The 14,395-nt window shown below is 50.4% G+C and overlaps 1 protein-coding gene across 1 annotated transcript in view; it reads right to left on the bottom strand.

Moving 5' to 3' along the window:
* Rps6ka2 (ribosomal protein S6 kinase A2) overlaps positions 1 to 14,395 on the bottom strand; it is a 192,696-nt gene that overhangs the window by 140,299 nt on the left and 38,002 nt on the right. Inside the window, exon 3 of the mRNA XM_051205997.1 lies at positions 12,909 to 12,968. Coding sequence (XP_051061954.1) covers positions 12,909 to 12,968 — 60 coding nt within the window. The remainder of the gene's footprint in view (positions 1 to 12,908; positions 12,969 to 14,395) is intronic.

Genomic DNA, 14,395 nt, shown 5'->3' with positions numbered 1-14,395 from the left:
GGTGTGAACTCTAGGGTTAGAGTGGGGAGGGAAGGGAGAGGGGAGGGCAGGTGTGAACTCTAGGGTAGAGTGGGGAGGGAAGGGAGAGGGGAGGGCAGGTGCTGAGCGCTGCTCTGGAGGGGCAGGAACTGTACTGTCACAACTGGTTTTGATGCTGAATATCAAACAACGTTCCTTTCGTTCATTTCCTCCCAGACGATGAACGGAAGGCATGAAGGTAATCTGGCACTTAGGAGGGTAATTTAGCTTCTAATCACACACACACACACACACACACACACACACACACACACACACACACACCAGCTAATTGAGCCACAACACTCAGAAGCACCTGCCATTGGGTACTATGCTGACCGTCAACAGCTCTGTAATGTTCTCTGACGGACAAGCAAGGGACAGTCACGCTCAGTGGGCAGCTTCCCTCCCCCTCCCCCAGAGCTACTTTCCAGGGAGTGAGCTCTGCAGAAAGGCCCAGAAGGCACCTCTCCTGGGATGCCTGCCCTAGGCAGGCCTTCAGCATGGTGCCAGCCCTACAACAGACCTTAGTCCTGGGCTGAGTACCATCAACACCAGAGCAGAGCAGACCGGGACACTAAGGGACATTAAGGGACACTGAAAACTTGCTCTGACCCCTCCACAGTGCTGGGATGTCTGCATTCCTGAGCAGCGCTCACAGGAAGAAACGTGCTATTGGCTGGTTCTGTCTGAAAGCTTTGCTTTTCAAAGGAACCCTTGAGGTAGATTCTCACCAGGCTAGGCTCCAGGGCACATCACAAGGGCGGCGGTGCAGAGCCAGGACATTCGGAGAAATACATAGTTGTGTCAAAACTGCCCTGGATTATGAGTCTTAACCCCAAGGGCAGAACTTTCAATGATGGGACAGGATAGGAAAGCCATCTGAACCATGTGTCCATGCCGCTTAGTCCTTTAGCCTGCTTCCTGGCCTCAATTCCTTTTGCATGCTTTTTCTGTTGTCTTTACCAGTGCTGTGATACAGTGATAACACTGTAGTCGTTATCACTTATAACACCCACTGTCAATTACATAACGGCAGCAAGCTCACTGTGGGGCAGGGACATTTGAGAGGGACACCCACACCTCTACGTGTGCCCGAGGGACACCGTGGAGTCTAACGCACAGACAAACAGGTCCCGGGGCTGTGACACTGCTCCAACCAGCCCCAAACATGTAGTCACTGACTGAAGAATGAGCCTGAATCCCAGCCCATTCCAATGCCAGCTGCTTGGCCATATCACAGCTTCTAACAAGTGTGTGACGTAAATCTTAACTGTCCATCCGGTACTTAGCACAGCACGTGTCTGCTCATCAGGCAAAGGCTTGGCCCCCACGTGGCTGCTTCGTCACAGAACACCCACCAGGGTTCCCTTAGCCTTGGGGAGCTACCATCATCCTGAGCAACGTTACCTCTGCCGAGCATTCAGCAGACACAGATCTGGTTGCCTGGCCCTTCTGCCAGACGAGCACCCTGAGGTCTGCAAGGGGGCCCTCTTCCTCCACTCTCTTCTCCCTCTTCACTCACAGGACTTAAACAGCCAACCAGGCCTAAACAGCAGGCAGGAGCTGGTTGCCTGTCAGAGCACAGCTCCCTTCTCTCCACAGCAGACACCCAGAGTAGGAAACTGGTGGTCTGAATGTTTTCCTTTCCAAACCAGCTTCTGGCACTTTGCTGTTTTCCCCATCAGCCAGCAGGAGTCTCCCTGGAACACCCAGGCCCTGAGACGTCCATGCCACAGGCAGTTAGCACCCTTTCAAGTTCATCGCTGGGCACAGGAATTCCCACTGTGAGTCTCCCATCCCATGCACGCAGAGACTAGCCCACCACTCCCCACCATGCAGCCCTAGGCATTCGTTAAGAGTCTACCCACTGACCTGGCCTTTCCTTTTTAAAAAGTCTCTGAGGACAGTCAGCCCTGCTGATGCAGAGGCCTCCTGGGGCCAGCAGGGTCTCTGGCCTCTGGTTGGGAAAATGAAGGCATCGTGCTCAGCCAACGCATCTGCCTCTGAGCCCAGACGCACGCTGGCGTGCTGAGCTGCAGGTCGCTCCTGGGCCATGCTGGCTGGCCACACTTTGGGCACACAGAAACTCGGCTATAGCTTCCACTGGCTTGCAGAGGAGCCGGCACCCACAGGGTAGGAGCTGAGCCCCTGAGGCAGTCACTGGGGGTCCCCGGAGTATTCCCCCTCCTTTGAAAACACGCAGCTCTATGGTGACAAGGTAAAGCAGGAACAGTGCTGGGACTCTGTATCTAGGGACCTGCCGGAGAAGCCGAGAGAGGAGAAGCTGCCTACCAGAGGATCAGAGTCATGGCTGAGAGACACTGTGGCTGGACTCTGGGGGTGAGGGGTGGGGACAAAGGCCATGGCTCCGTGCGGCTGCAAGCATGCATGCATGGCGCTTCGCATAGACGTGTGCACTCATGTACGTACAGACAATGCTCCTGCCTCAGCTGGGCTCTGCAGGAGGAAACTGAAGAGCAGGCAGCCAGCCCTCTTTGTCAGGGGCAGAAACTGCCCTGTTCCTGATGAAGACACTGGAAAGCAGCATTAGCATTTCACCTCCTTCCTGTGACACCAGGGCCCAGCTACGCAGCACACAGGGGGTCTTCTCTGTCTCTTTCCACAGGGGAACATACGGGCGTGCCTGCTTTAACCATTGCCGTGAGTGAGCTGGGCTCCTGCAGATGCTTGTTCCCCACACACTGGAGGCAGAAGAAGTGTGAAGCTGAGGTCAGTAACTCCTGCTGGTCCTGGCTCTCCCTCATTGGCTCTGCAGCCCTGTCTTTTCCCTCTGTGTGTGTGTGTGTGTGTGTGTGTGTGTGTGTGTGTGTGTGTGTGCGCGCGCATCTCAGCCCCCTGCTGATAAGATACCAGTGAGACAAATCAGGGCAACCCCAATGACTATTTTTTCTTAATTTCCCAAAGCAATCATATTCTGGGGCCCTAGAGTTAGGCCCTCAGTACAAAGTAGAGATCATAAAAAGGAGACGCTTGGACTCTTGGTATCTACACAGCAAGGGGAACATAGCTACAGCAGGATTGATGGACACTTTAGAAAACAGTTTGGTTTCTCCTGGGAAAGACATCCCAGTAGAACAGAAGACAAGAATGAATAAGGTCTAAACAGTGCTAGAAAAGACAAGGGCTAGACATGACTTCCTTCCTGTCGGGTCTAAAGAGTGTATCACCCACACCTGACATTTATATCTAAAACCTTTGAAAGATCCCATCAATGCCTGGTGTGTGTGACTAGAAATTACGTCAAATCCACGTCAGTCATTTCAAATATGACTTTGTGTCTTCCCATAAGGGCCAGTCTGGTGATCAATATTCACAGCCTCAGCCCAGGGCCACCTGCCACTGAGCAGAAAGTTAATGCTAGACAGACGTCAGTGGAGTACCTTGGTAGTGCTGGACCGACTTAACAGATTTCCCTCAAGGGTGGAGCAGCGTTCATACCCCGTTGCCGGCCCCTTCACGCACACCACCAGGATCTGACTCAGTTACCCCATTCCTGAAGATGTTCGCGTGCATTTGTTGTTAGTTTCTTAGAAAAATAAAACCACACACTCGTTTTCTATGATAGTCTTTCCTTTTGACACAGGGACTTGTTCTACAGCTCGGTCTGCCTGTGAAGTCACAATTCTCCTGCCCCAGCCTCAAGTGGGGTATGGCCTCAAGTATCTGCCACTATGCAAATGCAAGGTGTCTACTCTGGGTGATGTGACATATCCTCTTACCTGTGCTTGACGCTCCTGCCAGACGGTGAGCAAGGTGTGAGCAGAGGGGCATTCCCACGCCTAACTCTGTGCTCTGCTGTTTGCTGTGAACTCTGGCTGCCCCTTGAGAATCCAAGATTCCATCCAGAAGGCAAGAGCAAGGCCCTGCCTCCCTGTATGTACTTCCAAAAGCAAACTCCTACCTCATTTCTAGGCAGTACCCTAATTGACGCAGGGTGTGGAGCCAGATGTCCTGTATGCCATAATGAATTCTCCTGGTTGGACCCCATCCTCCCTGCTCACAATTGCACCCCTGGACCCCACTAACACTCATCAAGGGGACAAGTATCCCTAGGACGGGCTCTGGTGACAGAAATCACATGCCACTACCCATTTTGAACTAAACTTCTTAAAAATAAAAATTTAATTGTAACTTTGGAAAAATAATATCCATAAAGACCCAACAGTATGCCTCCAAAATACATTTGTGCTGAACACAAATGTCATGTCTGAAGAGGAAGAGGAAGAGGAAGAGGAAGAGGAAAAAGAAGAAGAAGAAGAAGAAGAAGAAGAAGAAGAAGAAGAAGAAGAAGAAGAAGAAGAAGAAGAAAACCCATCTCTTTGTTGTCCTAGCTCTACAGCAGAGCACGATGCCTTAAAAGCAAGAACACTCCGATGCGATGAGCTCAGGGCAGAACCAGGGTAAATTGCAGCCACGGGGGACAGACTAAGTGCCTGTCCTCACAGACTATATCAGTTCTGTCATAAAGCTTGTGCGGGGCGGGCTGTGAAAATGAAACCTAACATGCGGCGGGCAGCCACTGATTCTCTGAACAAACCACGCACGGCGCTGTGGAGACAGTGATGGGAACGGATCCCGCACACTCTGATCGAGAGCTCCAGGCCAGACACCTGCCAACCCAACCCAAGAACAATGAGGAACCAAAACCCTGAAAGATTCCTCTGCTCTGGAGGGAACTCCGTCCATAACCCCACCAGGTTTCTGCCACCTCTGCCCAGAGCCCCTTCAGGAAGAACCCCTGCCTCGGGGTTCACGCAGTACCCAGGGCTGTAGGTAATAGCTACTCCGGTGTCAATGGAGTACCGCGAGCTATTCTCACCCACAGGGCTTGCTCTTGCTGTATGTTGATTTGCCACATTGTATACGTTTGAAGGATCGCTAATGAACAAAACCATCACTTTTTAAAATTGTGTGTAAACTTTTTGGCTTTACGATTACTCGGAAACGGCAGGCCAACAGAGCACGCACGATCAACACTGAACAGACACTCTCTCACAGGGACTGTCCATGACAAAGGCATCTAGGTGTGGGTCCTTTCTTGTCAGTTTGTGCAGGGAGGCAAACTCCTAAGAAAGGCGTTCTCCGGGGACTGGCTAGCCTAGAGGACAGCTCCCCACCACAGGCAAGCTCCAGTCTCAGAGCACTGGCAATAGAAACTAGGATGGCTAAACGTGCAGGGTCTATTCCTAGTCTCGGGCTGCTAGCTGAGCTCTGCTTTTAGAAAGCATGTTTCGCCACTGCAAACCAGAAGAAACGAGCAGTAACTAAAACAGTGCCCAGACCTGAGGTCCTGACTGCCTCCCTGTCATCATCAAAGAAGGGGCTGTCATTGTTTTGCTTAATTGATTTTTTTTTTTGAAACAGGGTCTCAGCTTCAAACTCACTATGTAGCCAAGGATAACTTTTAAGTCTGATCCTCCTGCCTCTACTTCTCTGACGATAGGATTACAGACACGAGCCACCATACGTGGCAATACTTTAACTTAAAGAGACGTGAAAGACAGAGCTAAAAGTAATTTTTCAGGTTGGGGATGTATCTTAGTCGGCACCATGCTTGACTCTCACAGCAGGAGATTTTGGTTAAATCCCTAGTACTACATGAAGCAGGTATAATGATACACCCCTGTAACCCTAACACTTGGGAGGGCCAGGAGTTTGAGGGCACCTTCAGCTACACTGAGGAAGGAAAGCCTGGGTTATATGAGCCCCTGTTTCAGAAAATCCAGCAAAAAAGAGTAGAGGAGCCACCCAACAAGACACAGGCTGGTTGTGATCTGATGTGGAAGGGACGTAGATGTGTCTGGTTATTTAAGTTTAAAAGGGACAGGTGGATGGGGTACGGACTGAGAAGCTCGCTGAGTGGGTAGTGTCCTAATGTTGGGTGATGAGCTCATGCAGGTGAGCGACACAGTGGCTTGTGCAGTAATGCAGAGGCCTGGTGGGTGATGCCAGCAGGACAGAGGAAAACGTAAAAGGAACTTTTATGTTAGGCATACTTTCATATTAACAGCAGTTTTCTTTTTAAAAGAAAAGAGTTCATATGGCAAACAGAATCCCCTGAGATGATTTTTTTTCCCCCCTTGAAACTCCGTATTTATTAAGTCTGAATAAGGGCCATCCACCATCTCCTCTGTCTCTTCCTTCTAAATCTACGGAATCTGAGAATGGACCCCTTGCCCTCAACTGTGAAACTGAACACGGGGACCTGTGATCTGCTCGAGCTCCAACTCAAGAGCAAAAAGAATTAGAAACAGATGCGTCTGTCAGAGGTACAGCTTAGAGCTTTACACCCAACCACAACCTCACACCTGGGCACCACCCACAATCTCACACCTGGACATCTTTCTTCTTAACGAAAGGCGGAATTTCGTTCCGCCACAGGAAGTAACTCTTCTTTTCCTTGGCCCTCGCTGGCAAACTGTCCCCCTGTGATTCCAAAGGTGAGGTCAAATTCCAGTTCCGCCCTGCCCATTCCCATCATCTGCTGCGTCCTTACCTTTTTGAGAAACAGTTTTTGCAGTTTCCTGTGTGACAGCCTGATCATCTCTCATCGTCCAGGGTTGCTTTGACCCCACAGACACTCGGGAGCCATTCTGCCGGCCGGGACAGCCACCCCGTCTTTTATCTTCTCCCTCAGTTCTGCGCCAGCGCGTAGCATCACCCAGGCCATCTCCTTCCCTCCTCCCTCAGCCCTCTTCAGTAGTCACCAAGGCTATCGGGGGAGGCGTCCACCCCCTAGGCATCAGCTGGGTGGTTGCAGACAAAACCCAGCTCTGCCAACTCCAGGAGGATGAGAAACAGCAATCAGCCCCAAGGCGCCAGCTCTTCCTGTGTGTTAAGTGCAGGCTCCCGCTCTGCTCATAATCCACACGGGGCTACTACATGTGGCAGAATCCATCAAAGAATTATTGCAAGGCTCAAAACTGTCCGAGACCCGGAGTGGCAGCCCTGTGACCCTCTCCAAGCTGACAGCCCGTGTAAAAAGGCCCCTCCTTTCCCCCTCTTCTACGTGGTCCTCCGCAAAGGTGTCAGCTCTAGCTGAAGGACGGTAAATAAAAACAGTAGCTTGTCTTTGACAAGGCTGTGCCAGAGCGGCGGCACCATGTGTCCTGTGAGCCACAGAGATGCGTGCAGCCTCCTCGCTCTGGGACAGGTTTCGCCATTACTTCCAGAAGCTGACAGGGACACGGGACATGGAGGAAATGGGTGGAAGCTAATGTCCTTATTTTCCTCACAATCGTCTTCGTGTTTGTCTCTGGTTAGATATGTCTCTTCTGTGTGTGTAACAAGGTCTTACTGTAGCCCGAGCTGGCCTTGAATTCACCACCCTCCTGCCTCAGCCCAAGTACCTGGGATTACGGAGGCTTTGGCCCTTCTGTCTCTCCTCCTCCTTCTCCTCCATTTCACTGTCCTCCTCTTTATCGACACTAACAGATTGAAGCTAGGGCCTTGGCTGGGCAAGTCTCAGCCCTCTCTTCGCTTTGGAAACAGGGTCTCGATAAGTTGTCCAGGCTGTCCTTGCCTCTGAGGCCTCCAGCTTCGGCCTCTCAGGAAGGTGGTTGTGAGACCTGGGCCATGAGTGCCAGGCCTTCCCTCTTGCATCTCTCCTCTGTGTCTTACTGTGCCCTAGACAATCCTGACACAGCTCAGCCTCTAGGAAACGGAAAGGCCATGGAGAACAAAGCCCTCGCCATTCCTGATTTCCAGAGTGTATCTGCATCCATCCTTGGGAGCCCTGGGGAGGGCCTTCACTGTCTTTAGCAGAAAGGGACATCTTCTCCCCGACTCTACTTCTAAACGGAGGCACAGAGCCACCGTAAATGTGGCCTGCAGACAAGCCCTGCCTGTCTCTGCACACGACCACTATGCTGGCTACTGGTAACATTATGAAGGTAACATTGTGAAGCCTCCACACTGCCCTGAGGGTTACCCCACAGACTACGAAATAAAACGTGTCCCTGGAAACGTGGACTCTTGTGGCCTTCATGAACAAGTTTAATTATGTTAATCCCCAATGACCAGGCTTGATTGAAAGGTAACTACATTTTACTGAATTTTGACTGAGGTGAGGAAAAGCAGGGAACCCCTGCAATTGTTTCAAGTGCAATGCAAATAAAAATGCAGAGCTTATTTTCACTCCACCCTTTCCCTTGCTCAGGAATGGCTACTTGGAGACAGAGGTAATTATTGGGGAGCAAACATTTTTTCCCTCAGTTTCTCTTGTGCACATAATAGCAATTAGGCCTTTGAGTTGTTTAGATACCTTCTTCCAAGGGTGCATGGTCTATTGTTCCAAAGAAGGGATCCTGCAAAGGGAAAGGCTCATCTAACAATATCAAAGATAAATTAACTCATCCAGGCTCTGCTGGCCTTCTGCAAATGGAACTGAGCTCTGTTCCTCCTCACTCAGGACTGAGAAGCCGGTGCGGGCGAGCCAACCCAGCAAAGCCCACAAATAGTTCAGCCTGGCATGCTGCAGCCTGTTGGCCTGGGAAACTAGAATGAAACCCCTCGTAGGAGGTTCTGTCACACTTGCCCCTTGACGGCCACGCAGCTGAGGATGGAGTTGGTGTAAAAGGAGAGAGCTCGACGGAGCATTGGGGAGAGGGTCTGAATAACCCTGACCTAAAACCATTTACATCTTATAACTGTAGTTTGAGCCATCCTAAATGTAATGGTATTCAAACTTCCACAAGAATTAAAAGGCAATTACCAAAGAACTTGGTGCCTTTGAAAGTGCATTAGCCAGCAGACCAGGGCTTTGATCTCTGGGGAAATGGTGGTCACGTCAGGTTGGAGCGCAATAACAGAAACCTTTCATTTTTAATGGAATGTAATTGCAGATGCATGTACGTTGAACACTCGGAGTTGTCATGGTGACCGTGACAAGAACTGCCTCCACTGAATGCCACGGGGGATCGTCATAACAACCTTGGCTTATTCATCTCCAGCTGCATGTTTAAAGAGATGATTTTGAGAAGCGGCTCTCAGCTTACTGGCCACGCTTTGAGAAAATGTCACCATTTCCACGAGGGCAACAGAAATCAGAGGCCACGCAGTCACATCCCCAGAATCCACACCATGGGCTGTGACAGCTTTGCTTCCTATCCCCTTCCGACCTGCACGAGGTCCGTCGCGAGCATCGACCGTGTCTACTACTGAGTGCAGCACCGTGTTCGCTCACCTGGGAGCCACACAGAACGAGACAAGGACGCCTTGTGCCATGCCCTCCCCGCTGCTAACAGGGATGCAAGTGACGCGTGTCACCTCTGGGCATCCTGAAGCTGCCCCTCGTGTCAGTGTAAGGACATAGGCGCTTAGGACAGGAACGTTTCCAGGTGGACGCCTCTCTCTGGGGAAGCTGCTGAGGAGAGCCCTGGGTGGCGGCCTGTACTGGACCCTGCTGACAGAGGGACATGAAGCCTGTCAACGCCCCCTGAAGTGCTAACACACCGTCATGGTGGGAATGGATAAAGGGCTCCATAGCTGGGGATGTTCTGGCAAGGGGCTTTGCAGGAACAGCCAGTTCCGTTGTAGGATCTTTGGTCTCAAAACCACACTACAACACAGACTCTCACACTTATTTCCCTACCTTTTTGCCATTCTCCAAATGTCACCCTCACATGACCAGGCTTATTTTTATAAGCAAAACACAGTTGTGATGCTGTATTTTGGATTCAAGACCGAGGCCGGGGATTTTGATAAAAGGAAAAGAAAAAAAAATGATATGTCTCTAAAGACAGGGTCAGGTGGGTGGGTGCTGGGTAGAAAGACCAAAGACTTGTTAGAGGCCAGGCAGGGGAGCACAGGTTCTGAATTCTAATCTGGAAACTAAATTTGTCCCTCAGACTGGGCTGCCACCAGCCAGCAAGCCTCAAAGCCAGGAAGGGTGAACGTTTGCTTGCCTGGCGCTCATAGAGCACACCCATGTTCAAAGCTGTCAGTACACTGCAGCTCCCTGCATTTGAGATTTCTCATTATTCCATTTGTGTATCAAAGTAGCTGGCACACACTAGATCGTTGCACAAATCAAAACCAACGCATGTCCGGATGCTGGGCAGGCAGCTGAGAACGCTGTTCCCCGGGGTCACCAAGCACCTCATGTTCCTTCTATGGGAGCCAACGTAGAGTTATTTTTAATCTTTGCCCAACAACGACCTTTGTTTCTCTAGCTGCAAAACCGCACCCTGACCTCTATTGGCACATGATGGCAATCAGAGTGGCATGCTCCCGTGTGCTCATTCCTGTCTGACTGGGTTGGTGGTGGTGGTGGTGGTGGTTGTGGTGGTGGTGAGGAAATTGAATCAAGTTATTCGTGGCGCAGGTCCTAGAAAATATACAAATCACTTACTGTAACAACTACCATTACAGCAGCCACCTTGATTGACGGTACTAGAGAAGTGTTCCAGTACTTCTTGTCCAAGTTCTGGTACACACATATGCCACAGCAGCTGAGGCTTGGCTACAAGTTCGGCCCGGGACACTGTGGACCTCCATCTTGCAGTCTTACAGAGCGAGAGTTAGGGAGAATAGACTTCCATCTTGCACGATGGCCTTTGAAAATAAGCTTTTGCAGTCTTATGGAGCAAGGGAGAAGAAAGGACGCAGGAGGACCAGCATAGCAAAGGCCAGAATCGGCCCTTTTTAAGTGATCCTCATTGGCCACCATCTGTCCAGGCTGTTCTGAGTAAGGGCTGACTGGCAGGGGGGATCCCACTCACCCCCCCAGCCCTGAAATGCCAGTCAGGCTCTCTGCCTCAAAACTCCACCCTGAGCTGGATCGGTTTTCACCCGGAAGCATCAGGGACTCCTGGTGGCTATAACCAGGATATTTTTGGAAGCACGGCGAAGAGGAGACTTGCCAAGCTTAAGGTTCTCCTGTGCCTGGACCTGGGATGTTATCTGGAGGCAGTATCCTGACCAGAACAGCAGAGTTACTGAACAGTCTCCAATTCTGGCCACTGTCCTATGGATGACATCTCATAAGAAGCCACTGATTGGGGGAGCGGGGGGTGGGGGGGTTGGGGTGGGCTGGAGAGACAGCTCAGGAGTTAAGAGACAGAACTGCCTGCTGTTCCACAGGTCCTGAGTTCCATTGCCAGCGACCACATGGTGGCTCACAACCATCTATAATGAGATCCGGTGCCCTTTTCTGACGTGTAACTACATAATAAGTAAGAAAACTTAAATAAATAAATATAAACGAAGCCGTTGATATCTACAGAAATTACTTACCAGCAGAGCTCCGCAGCCTGCCACGTCATGGCTCCTAAATCCACTCTTACCCCTACCAAACAAGTCTAACTTTATTCCCTTGGTCTATCCCTGCCTCCTATCTGGCCCCCTCCCCTAGATGGAAACTTCCACGATGGCCTCAAACATACTCTCTCGTGTGGAGCTATACATTCATTTCTACAGCCAAGAACAAAGGAACCACTCGACACTGAAAACTCTCCTTATAGGTAGGTATGACGGGGCTAAGAGTGGACTGTGAGACCGACCACAATAATAAAACCGATTCCACAAGGAGCAGCTCCTTGCACCCCTGTGCAGACCAGCGCAAGTGGAGTTTTGCTAAGCACTACCAGCGGCAGCCTGGCCGCCTGTTCCTGAGGAGTGGAAGAGATTCCCGGGCCTGATGCACACACAGGTCCGCTGCCCACTATACACTACAGCATCGTCTCCCGAGGAGTCCATTTAAGCCAGGAAGCCCTTCGAGACAGTGTTCTGACACCCATCTTACCTTAGACAAAAAACAAGAGAGGCGCCGAGATGCAACACAGCCAGCAGCAGGTGTCACAAGCTAGGTGACTCTACTGACACAAGCCTTATGCTAAAGAAGGAAGCCCAGCTCCAGGAGAGAATCGTGCCACGGATGAGACTCTCTTACTGGACCCGTACTCTGAGTCGGGCTGTCGGGCAAAGCACTCAGAGGCTATGAAGAGACAAGCCAGCCTGTGTCTTGTGTTGCTCAGCGCACAGTAGGTGGGTATCAGGGACATCCTGCACCCTCGTCCTCCCATCACAGAGGGCAGGCCTGTTGCCTAGGAGATGGACTGCCTGGACTCCTGAGTCTTGAGCACTGCATGCAGTGTTTTTACTTTTCCTTCCCATGATGATATTATTGATATCATTATCATCATTATTTATTTTATTTTGCTTTAAGAGAGATGCTAAACACCCCAGAAAGATTGGGAGAGTTTTTGTTCAACGTCTGCTACATTAAATATAAGTTAACATCGACCAGTCAAAACTCACCATCTGTCTCGCTGGGTTCTGGCACCCTCCTCCCACACATCAAGGACTACTTGTGTCAGGAGAGTCAGACATGGAGAAGTATCGTAAAGACATCTTGGAAACTTTCTTAGTTGCAATGTTATTGAATGCAAACAGCCATTTGAAAAAAACGAGAAGACCATCTCCATCTAAAGACCGTTGTCTTGGGTTTCACTCCCAAATGCTGACTCTCCCAACAACAGAGTCGGGAGCCGTCAGGCACCGGAAGTGCATGGATGTCTTAATGGGGTGTTGCACGTGCGGTAACGTTTTCCTGATGACCCATAGACTCTGAACAGAAGACCCTACAGTGAGGCATGTTAACCGGGTGCTGCTCTGGTTTTGCAAACAGGGCAGACCCCTACTGTTCAAAGACTTCATTGCACAACCTACGGGTGCTTGCATTTCCGCTAGAGCGTCAGGAGTTTTCGATTTTATACTTTAGTCTTTCAAAAGGCACATCACAGTCTGCTTGATTAGACACCAGGCAGAGTAAAAAGGTCAAAGAAACGGAGGGAGCCTTCACGTCGGTCACTGTTCTTAGAGACTGCCACACTAGAAGAAGGAAGTGACTGCTTGAATCATCTTACCTCTGTGGACGATGATGTGGCTGGCTGCGTCTCAGCTGAGGGGGTCGTGTCCCCTTTGCCCTGGAGAAGCAGAGTGGAGAAGGATTATGGGTAAATCTGTCTGCCCACAGCACATGCCCTCTGCAGCCCTCATTACCCATGGGTACCCACCAAGACTGCCCGCCTCTTGCTTCTGAACATAAACCTCCACATGGCCTTAGGTGCCTGGTGCAGCGTCTGCTGCTGGCAATGAGCTCTTAGAGAAAACTCAAAGAGAGGAACTGGCAGCTTTTGTGCAACTCTGCCAGAGGAAGTGATGATGTTCCTAGCCCGAGCCTCAAAACCCAACTGAAAAAGGCCACTACACTACGCTGTAGGTCGGCTGTCCTGCAGCAGCCGGGACCCACAAACCTAACTATGGCACATAGCACACAGGTAACTAAAATCCCAGTCACACTTAACCACTGACGCCTAACCCCAAGCTCTGCTCAGCCAGGAGCCTGACCTTCCAAACCCATTTTGGCTGCAATGATTTAGAACACATTTGCACATTTACTTGGCAATTTGTCCTGAAGGACTTGAAGACAGGAGTCGTGTCTTGTTCCCATCTCTGCACACCCAAGGAACACATTTTTTTCAGGCTTCTGGGATGGCTAAGAGTGTAAAAAGACACTTGCCACCAAGCCTGAGTTCAGTCCCGGGGACCCACGTGGGAGATGGAGGGAAGTGACTGCCTTGTTCCTTGAGCTGCCCTTTGACCTCTACGCATACACCATGGCATGTGCATGTACACACACACACACACACACACACACCTTGCTTCATTTCTGCCATCTTAGTGGCTTATGTAAGACTCAACAGAGGAACGTAACTAAGAGCCCTTGTTGTAGTTTTTGGCATTGGCTTTGACAATTGTGGTTTTTAATGTTCACGTTTATTTCAATGCTCCGAAGTAAAGCCCGACTCCGTAATTACTAATTACTTTTTTCCATACAAATATTTATTTGTTTAAAATATAGGTACATCGTTTCCTCTTTCCATTTTCTCCATGCAATAACCTCTACGCATGTGCCATGACATGCGAATGTACACACATGCACAATATGTAGATAAATGTCACTTTTAAAAAGAGAATGCTCATCTTCTGTTTGACCCAGGCCATTCGCCTGCCACCCTGTCCTCTAGTCTCACATTCACTGATGAATAAGAGGTTGGGAAAAGCCGAAATTCAAGTCTGTGTCTTGACTTCTCAACAGTAACTGTGGTCCAGCTGTTGTGGAGAGCCAGAATTGGCACCTGCATGATGAGGGCTAACGGGCTTAGCTGTGCCATGGCTGCACTGACTGGCCCCGGGTTGTCACAAGTTACCGTAATACAAACTTTTGGGTGTGGGGTGAGCCCTGCACCTATGGGTTCTGACCCTTAGCTCTGCATGTGTTTCTACAGGACCAGCAGGAGGCTGGAGGTGTCATACTGGAACCTTGGAACCACCTGGGAGCTGTAAGAAC

Source organism: Phodopus roborovskii, unplaced genomic scaffold, assembly GCF_943737965.1.
Source record: "Phodopus roborovskii unplaced genomic scaffold, PHOROB, whole genome shotgun sequence".
NCBI classification, from domain to species: Eukaryota; Metazoa; Chordata; class Mammalia; order Rodentia; family Cricetidae; genus Phodopus; species Phodopus roborovskii.
This window is presented reverse-complemented; position numbering and strand designations above follow the sequence as displayed.